General features: G+C 39.1%; 1 protein-coding gene across 1 annotated transcript in view; it reads right to left on the bottom strand.

The window, feature by feature from the left end:
- The window catches only part of SLC2A11 (solute carrier family 2 member 11), a 168,655-nt gene extending 165,713 nt beyond the window's left edge, over positions 1-2,942 (bottom strand). The window contains exons 1-2 of the mRNA XM_053701969.1: positions 2,811-2,942; positions 2,226-2,318 (exon numbers count right to left, since the gene is read on the bottom strand). Of these exons, the coding sequence (XP_053557944.1) occupies positions 2,226-2,318; positions 2,811-2,870 (153 nt within the window). The 5' untranslated portion in view covers positions 2,871-2,942. The remainder of the gene's footprint in view (positions 1-2,225; positions 2,319-2,810) is intronic.
- Between the last annotated feature and the right edge of the window lie 9,478 nt (positions 2,943-12,420).

The raw sequence follows: 12,420 nt of genomic DNA, 5'->3' as shown, positions 1-12,420 counted from the left end.
TTTCTGTCGCGATCTCGCTAACAGTGGCGAGATTGTGCTATTTCTGCATGCCCTACGAGTGGGGCAGTGTAGAAATAGACTTGCAGAGTAACCGATGCAGATAGAGACACTCTGTGTCCCTTTCTGCATCAGGTAGCGGCAGTGCTGATCGTTGGTGATGTGGGTGGATTAGGAGGGAGGTGGGTAGGTGGCCCATCGCTGGAAGGGGGAGGGAGGGGCGGGAATGGGTGGAACCGCTACACTTCAGAAAAAAAATCAAGACTGAGTGCGGGAGGGAGGGTGGAGTTAGGTGGGTCCTAGAATTAAAGATTGCTTGGAGGGGAGGTAAATAATAGGGGCAGCAAATGAAGTGATACCTGGATAGAAAACTGGATATTGGCAGACAGCTGCCAGTACCTAAGATGGCGGAAAACTAGTTAGAGGGGGGAGGGTTGGATAGCTTTTTTGGAAGGATCAGGGAGGTGGGAAGGTAAGGGGGTAATCACAAAAAAAATTATAATAAAAAATGTATTAAAAAAAACCTGACTAAAACTTCATACTGGCAGACTGTCTGCCAGTACCTAAGATGGGGATCAGTGAGGGGTGACGGAGGGAAGATAGCTGTATGGGGGGGGTTAGGTAGGGATCAGGGGGTGGGAAGTGTCAGGTGGGAGGGTACTCTCTACACTAGAGCTAAAATAAACCTTACAAACTAACTGATTAACCCCTTGACTGCTGGAAATAATAAAAGTGTAGTGCGCAGCTGCAATTAGCTGCCTTCTAATTACCAAAAAGCAATGGCAAAGCCATATATGTCGGCTATTTCTGAACAAAGGGGAACCCAGAGAAGCTTCTACAATCATTTGTGCCATGATTGTACAAGCGGTATGTAAATAATTTCAGTGAGAAACCTAAAGTTTGTGAAAAAGTTAACAATTTTTTATTTTATTTTATCGCAATGGTGGCATGAAATATACCAAAATATGCCTAAATCAAGACTTTGGGTTGTCTACTAAAAATATATGTATAGTTTTGATAGGTGAATTAAAAAAAACAAGGTTCTATTTCTATTTAAATGGAGTGATGGCAAAAATGCTAAAAATGCTCTTGTCTTTTGGGGAAGTTTTAGTCTGAAAATGTATTCTCTATCTGAACCGTAAAAGAAAAAATTTGGGTTTCATGTCCCTTTAATATTGCATGCCCTATCTGAATAATGAAAGTTTAGTTTTGACTAGACTGTCCCTTTAAGGTAGATATGTAGTAGGTAATTTGATATCCACAAGTATAAGTATCAACATAACAAGTAACCTAATTATAAGTATGTTATATTAAACATACATATATTGCAAAAAAAAAAAACAGAAGTTTGTGTAGATGCAAGGAGAAAGTACAGATGGTGAAATGATAAGGAAGTTGGTTTCTTATTCAAGCTGTTTCTTATTCATGGTATTAGGCCTTTGAAAATATCAGTTACTTATTAAAAAATGGATACTGTATTACAGCACCTATGCCAGTTTTGGCATCAATTTATTTGCCTAAAAAAACATTGGACCAGGTTAAAAACAATTCCATGTCATGGAGGGGAATCTACCCTATGTATATCAACAGTAACATCTGTGGCCCAATGGTCATTAATCCTTTGTAAATATCAGTTTATTATTCAAAATTGTAATATTTGAATCAATGGCAATGTGTGCCCTTTGTTTCCAGTTTGTATATACAATGATTGTATAAAGGGAATTCACCTCTGCATAACTACATTATATGAATCATATTTTTATTTAAATGGAACCCAGACATCCCAACTCTCCCGGAAGTTCTGTGAGTCTCCTGCATTGAAATAGTTTCTCCCTGATGCAAACTAAACATAATATCCCGGAAACTCATGGTAACACTTTGTAAATTGACAGTAATTTTTTTTTTTTTTCGGGGGGGGGGGGGGGTCACATGTAGGTTGGGATATCTGGAAACCTATATTTTTATTTTAAAGTCAATTTAAAGCATTCTGACAAATAATTGAATAAGAAACAACGTCCATGAATAAGAAACCAAATACCACAAATAAGAAACCAACTTCCTTATTGTGATGGTGACAAGATTTAAGGATGCTGGGGGGGGGGGATTAGCAGGTAAAGCAGATTTTGATATATGCATTTCTATGATAGACTAATAATGTTTTGCTAGGGTTGGAGTGGGGGGTCCCTCTTTTGAATTTTGAAATGTTGGCAGGTATGCAGCAGACTCACCATAGTGGGGGCATTTATGATGGTGAGATTGTATCCATACTGGAAGGTGCCCCCAATACCAGCAGCACACATTGTGAGGAGTAACACCCAACCCTAAACCAGCAGAAAAAAATATATAATTAATATACAATTTATCCAGTTTTTTCTGTAAAAAATAATTAATTTGATTTTCTCCCTGTGGCTGATAACTCTTTGCCCAAGAGATAGATATTTGTCTAAGCAGAATGTAAATGGTGTCTTATTTATATAAGGGAACGTATAAAAGAGCCGTCCATTTTTATCATAACAGAGCCTATTTTATATTTCATGTCAAGACTGTGAAAAATAATTGAGAAACCAGTCATAATTAGATGTAGACGGAATATTTGCAATTTGAACGTAAGACTACATGATGTGAAACCACAATCGCATAATCGTGTATTGCATATAAATTCATTATAACATAACATATACGTTTATAAATCGAGTAAACACTGCCGTGAAATCGAAACTTCAGCGACCCGAGCTCACTAATATTAGCACACATGACGTCATGACGCTCGGTTATATCTGGGAAGGTGCGGTTTATTGAATGGGCTCTCTCACCCGGGGCTGTGGTGATGATGCTCGGTCGCCCAATTCCTCCTCGCCCCCCTCATCATCCATCAGGGTCGGGGCGGTATAAAGTGCTGATGGAGAGGGGGGTAGTGCTGCGGTGGAATATGTAGACAGGAGCTGCCAAGGACACAAACCCGGCGTGACTCAGAGCCAATAGGACACGCTGCTGTCAGCAAGCACAATTCCACCTGGCACACTTCCAGCATGTAAGATAAGGAACAGTAACATGGCTCTCCGCATTGATACACTAGCTAGGCGACCTTTTGCTCTCATACAGAGACACATCACACACGAACAGTTGTTTTATATATAAAAACAAGGTAATCACATAGGTAAAAAGCTGTGTTAGTTATGCAAAACTGGGGAATGGGTAATAAAGGGATTATCTATCTTTTCAAGTACTGTCCCTTTAACAGTTACTCTGTTAGTGATAATAACTTGTCACAAGCTAAGGGGGCGCAAATGATGTGAACAGAGATTAAAAAAAAATAAAAAAAATAAAAATAAAAACATAGAATCTTACCAACATATGATAAAAGGCTACATATAATAAATCCAACCTTAAATGAGGTATATCTGATTTTATGCCTTAAAGGGATGTTAAACTCAGTATTGGCCGAATATATTATCAATATTGTACATTCTTCTTCAATGTGCACACAAATTTTCCATTTAAACATTATATAGCCATTTACTTACAATGGAATAATAAAGAATATCTCCGTTCCGTGAAATCGCCAGCCCCCCGTGACGTCACATCCATTTTTCCTTTTTTTGTCCAATGATCAATCCTGTCGCCTGACAGGCTTCCTTCAATGCAATTTTATTTGCGCATGCGCATTAACGAGCAATCCTAACATCCAATCAACAGCTTCTAAATCCACAGACGATTTTGCGTGTTTTGTTACTTTCCACACGGCACGCTAAAGTAAGCACTGTATCGTATACTATTACTATACGATTCATAGTTTACTTTGAACAGTGCCAGTAAGTAAATAGCTGAATTCTATATGTTAAATTCTTTTAATACCAACTCGATCCACACAAAGTTTGCGATCACACTGAACCAAAGTTTGCGATCACACTGAACCAAGTAAACATTGAATCTTGCGACTCGATGTTTACTTGGTATACGTCATGCTAACCAATACACATGCGTGAAAAATTATGTCGGGAGCGAGCGAACCCTCTGACGTGTAGAGAGGGTGGAGACAGGACAAAGCAGACAATATTCAGTGCAAAATCTAAGAGGGGTGGAGCGAGGCGGAGAGATGCGGCGCAACAAGGATTTATAAATGTATTCAAATTTACATTCAAATACATATAAATAAAAAAAAATGATAATGCGGTTTATTATATTGTATATATACTAATGTAAATATGTAATTGTCAAATAAATGAGTTTACCATCACTTTAACTGTGATATACAGTTGTGCTCATAAGTTTACATACCCTAGCAGAATGTATGATTTCTTAGCAATTTTTCAGAGAATATGAATGATAACACAAAAACTTTTCTTTCACTCATGGTTAGTGTTTGGCTGAATCCATTTATTATCAATCAGCTGTGTTTACTCTTTTTAAATCATAATTACAACAGAAACTACCCAAATGACCTTGATCAAAAGTTTACATACCCTGGTGAATTTGGCCTGATCACATGCACACAAGTTGATACAAAGGGGTTTGATTGGCTATTAAAGGTAACCGTCCTCCCCTGTGATCTGTTTTCTTGTAATTAGTGTGTGTGTATAAAAGGTCAATGAGTTTCTGGACTCCTGACAGACCCTTGCATCTTTCATCCAGTGCTGCACTGATGATTCTGAGTCATGGGGAAAGCAAAAGAATTGTCAAAGGATCTGCGGGAAAAGGTAGTTGAACTGTATAAAACAGGAAAGGATATAAAAAGATATCCAAGGAATTTATAATGCAAATCAGTAGTGTTCAAACTCAAATAAAGAAGTGGAAAATGAGGGGTTCTGTTGAAACCAAACCACGGTCAGGTAGACCAACTAAAATTTCAGCCACAACTACCAGGAAAATTGTTCGGGATGCAAAGACAAACCCACAAATAACTTCAGGTGAAATACAGGACATGTGGTGTGGCTGTTTCAAGATGCACAATAAGGAGGCACTTGAAGAAAGATGGGCTGCATGGTCGAGTCACCAGAAGAAAGCCATTACTACGCAAATGCCACAAACCCCAAGGCAGAACAATGTGCGATCTCATCGCAGAATCTGTAGTGTGTCTGCAGAAAGACCGGACGTGACAGTAAAAAAAAAATTGCCTGCACTTTTAATTATTTTTACCTGCAGGTGTCACTGTCCCGTTCTATCTCGGTCTAAATATTTACTACGTTGCTCTGTTTTCAATTTCTTCTCTCTTCCTGAACTCAAATGCGGAGGGTAAAAGATTGCAGAATTGGTAAGTCAGGGGCCAGACATTATACATCCAAGTTTTCTGTGTGCTAAAGTTGTAAGTGAATTGGTAAACTTATTGGAAGTGTGTGTATATATTTTTTTAATAATAAATATGCAGTTTTTCATATTGCTCTCCCAACCCATGCTGCTTGCTCGAGACGATCCTCAACCCTGACTTCCCACTCCCTTCTCTGTCTGAGCACCTTCATGCCTCAATTTGGATTATTTGCCTGCCACAATCGCTAGCAGGACCTGAAGCAACTCCACTTGTTTCACTAGATGAAGACTCCATATGTCCATCCTCCATTCCATTTAAACAGCAGTGTATCGGTGCCAGACAGAACACTGTGTGTGGAGCAGCTCCATATAAAGAAGACCGGCAATGCGTGTTCTACGCAGCAGCTGCCTATGACACAAACTCAGAGTAGATGAAGAATATATCGTAGGCTCCTTGACACGCTACAGTGTAGCAGCGTTCAGTTGCGATGTTTTCCCTCAATTTGAATTATTTGCCTGCCCACACAAATTTACTGTGGATCGCTAGCCGGACCTGAAGCAACACTACTTGTTTCACTAGATGAAGACACTGCTTCACATTCCGTGGGCTTCTTGCACAGACCTGCCCCTGCATCAGTGCACAACATGGCATGGGATATCAGTTCAGAAATTGTTATGCTGTACAGTACCTGGTCTCCGGTATATAATATCTTGCGAGTCACCATGTTGTGCACTGATGCAGGGGCAGGTCTGTGCAAGAAGCCCACGGAATGTGAAGCAGTGTCTTCATCTAGTGAAACAAGTAGTGTTGCTTCAGGTCCGACTAGCGATCCACAGTAAATTTGTGTGGGCAGGCAAATAATTCAAATTGAGGGAAAACATTGCAACTGAACGCTGCTACACTGTACCGTGTCAAGGAGCCTACAATATATTCTTCATCTACTCTGAGTTTGTGTCATAGGCAGCTGCTGTGTAGAACACGCATTGCCGGTCTTCTTTATATGGAGCTGCTCCACACACAGTGTTCTGTCTGGCACCGATATACTGCTGTTTAAATGGAATGGAGGATGGACTGGGGTTACATACATATGCAGTAAAATACTTGGTCTGATTCAAGTATACATGCTGTATGAGTTAATAAAGGTTGCACTGTTTGGACCTATTGTTGTCTTTTCTAATAACTATCTGTTTTGCTGGAGTGCAATGTGGATTTGCATATGGCTTATGATTGGAGGGTGGGCATTCTAGCCTCAAGCACAGCTCAGCCCTTTTCTAGGGGAATGCCAGCACCATCCAGAATATTTCAGGAGCAGGAAATAAAAAAGTAAAATGTTCTAAAAGCATTGTTTTTCAAAATTCCTATACATATCTCATTTAGTTAATTAGGGAATTTATTACTGGTATATGATCCATTATTTAATTTATTTTAGTGTACACTGGCCCTTTAAAAAAATGATTCTAGGAGCAAACCAATATACTTAGGAGCCAGATTTAGTTTAATAAATGTGTTAATATGTATATGTGTGTATACATGTGTGAGAAGATTATATATATATATATATATATATATATAAACATACATACATACATATACGTGTGTGTGTATATATATATATATATATATATATATATATATATATGGTCACATAGTAATCCTAATAAAATCAGTATGGTGGGGTATATGTGCAGTGAAAGTATGTTTATATAATATATTGCAGGGGGTATGCATGAAGAGACCAGGGTGATATTGATATGAAGGGGGGGGGGGTATGCATGAAGAGACCAGGGTGATATTGATATGAAGGGGGGGGTATGCATGAAGAGACCAGGGTGATATTGATATGAAGGGGGGGGGGGTATGCATGAAGAGACCATGATGATATTGAATACAAAGGGGGTATGCATGAAGAGAGTAGACCAGGGTGATATTGATATGCAGGGGGGGTATGCATGAAGAGACCATGGTGATATTGATAAGCAAGGGTGGTATGCATGAAGAGACCAGGGTGATATTGATATGCAGGGAGGTATGCATGAAGAGACCAGGGTGATATTGATATGCAGGGGGGTATGCATGAAGAGACCATGGTGATATTGATATGCAGGGGGGTATGCATGAAGAGACCAGGGTGATATTGATATGCAGGGGGGTATGCATGAAGAGACCATGGTGATATTGATATGCAGGGGGGTATGCATGAAGAGACCAGGGTGATATTGATATGCAGGGGGGTATGCATGAAGAGACCAGGGTGATATTGATATGCAGGGGGGTATGCATGAAGAGACCAGGGTGATATTGATATGCAGGGGGGTATGCATGAAGAGACCATGGTGATATTGATATGCAGGGGGGTATGCATGAAGAGACCAGGGTGATATTGATATGCAGGGGGGTATGCATGAAGAGACCATGGTGAAGTGATTTCTATTTCAAAATGACCTGCAGAAAATTTTTAACTAAAAAAAATCTCATCGCAGAAAGTGAAAAAAAGTTCTGCTTCTGGGGCCACAAACCGCTTACAATACGCCAAACAGCACAGAGACAAGCCTCAAACCTTCTGGCACAAAGTCATTTGGAGTGATGAGACCAAAATTGAGCTTTTTGGCCACAACCATAAACGCTACATTTGGAGAGGAGTCAACAAGGCCTATGATGAAAGTTACACCATTTCTACTGTGAAACACGGAGGTGGATCGCTGATGTTTTGGGGATGTGTGAGCTACAAAGGCACAAGAAATATGGTCAGAATTGATGGCAAGATGAATGCAGCATGTTATCAAACAGAACGCCTAATTTTCCACTTCTTGATTAGAGTTTGAACACTGCTGATTTGCATTCTCAGTTCCTTGAATAATTTTTTATATCCCTTTCCTGTTTTATACAGTTCAACTACCTTTTCCCACAGATCCTTTTGACAATTCTTTTGCTTTCCCCATGACTCAGAATCCAGAAACGTCAGTGCCGCACTATATGAAAGATGCAAGGGTCTGTCAGGAGTCCAGAAACTCATTGACCTTTTATATACACACACTAATTACAATAAAACAGATCACAGGTGAGGATGGTTACCTTTAATAGCCATTCAAATCCCTCTGTGTCAACTTGTGTACATGTTATCAGGCCAAAATCACCAGGGTCTGTAAAATTTTGATCAGGGTCATCTGGGTAGTTTCTGTTATCATTATGATTTAAAAAGAGTAAACACAGTTGATTGATAATAAATGGCTTCAGCCAAACACTAACCATGAGTGAAAGAAAAGGTTTTTGTGTTATCATTCATATTCTCTGAAAAATGGCCAAGAAATCATAAATTCTGCCAGGGTATGTAAACGTATGAGCACAACTGTATACCAGTCCATATGGATGATTCAGGTCATACAATCAGTCACAATGTGGTTCTGTAGAGAGTGTCCTTCCAGAACAGGCTGCTCCTTTAAAATAAATCTCCCAATTCCAAACAATTTCTTGGAGTAAGCACACAAGAGAAAGGGCACCTCCTAGTGTAATACTGATACGCCACAATGATAATGTGTATTAGTGGACTTGTAATCACAAGTGTAGCAGCACCCAATTGTGCTTAGTATGGCAGACTGGGACCTCTGTGTCCCAACTCACTGATCCTCTGTGCTTGTGCTCCTCTCCCAGTTATTTAGGTGTAAGGTAAACTCAGGCTCTCAGTGCAGTACAAAAATATAAATTTTTAAAATACAAGATAAAAATTAAAACACAGGTTGTAATAACAGCCTCTGTGTGTTTAAAACAATTGCAACGCGTTTCTAAGCTTTTAAACACAAACGATTTCTGTGAATAAACACACAAGAGAAAGGGCGGCTTTCTCTTGTGTGTTTAGTCACAGAAATCTTTTGTCCCTTTAAAGGGACAGTAAACATACAAAATAAGGTTATATAATTCTGCACATAGTGCAGAATTATATAACATTATCTTAGCGACAGCTTTATGAAACTAAAGCATTTCCTGATTTTTTTTATTACAAAGTTGGACTCCACTCAAGGTTCTACTGAGCGGGTCTTGTTGTTCAAATGTGCTTTGCGAACGCACTGTCTAGTCATAGCTCGCCCAGTCGCACCATTGAAGTGAATGTAGCTCGCTACCAGATCAGAGCGGGAGCAAGCTACATTCACTTCAATGGCGTGACCGGGCGGGATGTGACTAGACAGCGTGCTCGCAAAGCGCTTTTGAACAATAAGACCCGCTCAGTAGAACCCTGAGCGGAGTCCAACTTTGAAATAAAAAATCTGGAAATGCTTTAGTTTCATAAAGCTGCTACTATGATAATGTTATATAATTCTGCACTATGTGCAGAATTATATAACATTATTTTCTATGTTTACTGTCCCTTTAACAGTCTGGGGTAAAAACTGGTTTCGTACTTATTTTCTTCAACAATAAAATCTGGTTCCTGCTAAATTTAGTTTTCACAGGTGTTCAAATCTTGTTAGATCAACTTCTATGCCACAAATCAGCACCCACAAAGGTTTCATTAACCCCTTCAGGACAGAGGCAATTGTCCAAGTTCTGAACGTAAATGAAAACATAATTTATACTTACCAGATAAATTAATTTATTTCATGGTGGTAAGAGTCCACGATCCATTACTCCTGGAAATTACCTTCCCTACCACTAGGAGGAAGCAAATATTCCCAAACCCCAAGAGATCTATATAACTCCTCCCACCTCTATGGTAGTCTATGAATAGTCTAGCAAAAAAAGGTAGGAAAAGAAATAAGGAGGAAAAAAATATAGGAACCATGAAAAAGATGTGCCATAATATAAAGAACCTACACCAAATAATCAGGGTGGGGTCTCGTGGACTCTTACCACCACGAAAGAAAGAAATTTATCAGGTAAGTATAAATTAAGTTTTCTTTCATAAAGGTAGTAAAAGTCTATGGATCCTTTACTCCTGGGAACCAATAACAAACCTGTGGAGAGTCCACAAGTAATAAAAGTATAGGGTGGGATAAGAAACATTTTTTTTCCATAAGGAAACTAAATCCATAACCCTAAAAAGATATTACATACATTTTCTTTTCTATGTACTTAAAAACAACCAACTGTCAAAATAACACAGAAACAGCCAGAAGGACCTTGCTACCAAAAGCTGCCTCAGAAGAAGCAAGAATAACAAAATGGTAAAATTTAGAAAAGTATGCAAAGAAGACCAAGTAGCTGCCTTGCAAATCGGGTCAACAGAAACTTATTTGTGAAATCCCAAGAAGTAGCTACTGATCCAGGAGAGTGGGCAGTAATCTGATTATGAGTCTGGCCCACCTTAAAGTAAGCTTCACAAATCACAAGCTTTAATGAAGACGCTAAAGAAATGGCAGAATCTTGATGATCACATTTAGAACTAAAAAGTGAACAAACTGAAATTCGTCTGGAATCCTTGGTAACTTCAACATAATACTTCAAGGCTCTAAACACATCCAGATTGAAAAAAAAGCTCTCTGAAGATTTTTTTTTTTATTAAAACACAAAGAAGGGTCTACAGTTTCCATACTTAAATAATTTGAGGACATAACCCTGGTAAGAAAATCTAATTTGGTTCTTAACCCCTTAATGACCGGACCATTTTTCAATTTTCTTACCCTTAATGACAATGGCTATTTTTACATTTCTGCGGTGTTTGTGTTTAGCTGTAATTTTCCTCTTACTCATTTACTGTACCCACACATATTATATACCGTTTTTCTCGCCATTAAATGGACTTTCTAAAGATACCATTATTTTCATCATGTCTTATAATTTACTACAAAAAAAATAATAAAATATGAGGAAAAAATGGAAAAAAAACACACTTTTTCTAACTTTGACCCCCAAAATCTGTTACACATCTACAATCACCAAAAAACACCCATGCTAAATAGTTTCTAAATTTTGTCCTGAGTTTAGAAATACCCAATGTTTACATGTTCTTAGCTTTTTTTGCAAGTTATAGGGCCATAAATACAAGTAGCACTTTGCTATTTCCAAACCACTTTTTTTCAAAATTAGCGCTAGTTAGGAACCCTGATATCTGTCAGGAATACCTGAATATCCCTTGACATGTATATATTTTTTGTTAGAAGACAACCCAAAGTATTGATCTAGGCACATTTTGGTATATTTTATGCCACCATTTCACCGCCAAATGCGAGCAAATAAAAAAAAAACTTTAAATTTTTCACAATTTTAGGTTTCTCACTGAAATTATTTACAAACAGCTTGTGCTATTATGGCACAAATTGTTGTAAAAGCTTCTTTGGGATCCCCTTTGTTCAGAAATAGCAGACTTATATGGCTTTGGCATTGCTTTTTGGTAATTAGAAGGCCTCTAAATGCTGCTGCGCACCACACGTAAATTATGCCCAGCAGTGAAGGGGTTAATTAGGTAGGTTGTAGGGAGCTTGCAGGGTTAATTTTAGCTTTAGGGTAGAGATCAGCCTCCCACCTGACACATCCCACCCCTGATCCCTCCCAAACAGCTCTCTTCCCTCCCCCACCCCACAAATGTCCCCGCCATCTTAAGTACTGGCAGAAAGTCTGCCAGTACTAAATAAAAGGAGTTTTTTTTTTTTTTTATAAAAAAAATAAAATATTTTAGCTGTGATGGACTCCTGCCTTAGCCCCAACCTCCATGATCCCCCCCCCCAGCTCTCTAACCCTCTCCCCTATCTAATTGCGGCCATCTTGGGTACTGGTAGCTGTCTACCAGTACCCAATTTGCCGCAAAAACAAAAGTATTTTTTCCTCTTTTACAATTTTTTTTGTTTTCTGTAGTGTAGCAGCCCCCCACAATACCCCTATCCCCCTCCCCCTCCCAGATCCTTTTATATTATTATTTTTTTAAATCTTTCCCCCCCCCCCCCTCTTCCCTCCTCATTGGTGTCAGTGGCCAGCTAATGCGCGCGCACGCGCGCCCCCCGCACGCTCCCGGCACCCTCTGCATCGGAGTCTTCTAAAAAGGTATTGCAGGATGCCTCCATATGGAGGCATTACTGCAATACCCTGAGAGCTGCTGGAAGCGATTGCGATCGCTTCCAGCACTCTGTTAGACAACTGACGTACCAGGTACGTCCATTGTCATTAACTGCTTGTTAGACGTACCTGGTACGTCAGTTGTCATTAAGGGGTTAAAGGGACATAAAACTCAAAAAAAATTCTTTCATGATTCA

The sequence above is a fragment of the Bombina bombina genome, chromosome 2 (assembly GCF_027579735.1).
Source record: "Bombina bombina isolate aBomBom1 chromosome 2, aBomBom1.pri, whole genome shotgun sequence".
Taxonomy (NCBI): Eukaryota; Metazoa; Chordata; class Amphibia; order Anura; family Bombinatoridae; genus Bombina; species Bombina bombina.
The sequence above is the reverse complement of the archived record's forward strand: the minus strand, read 5'-3'. Positions and strand labels throughout refer to the sequence as shown.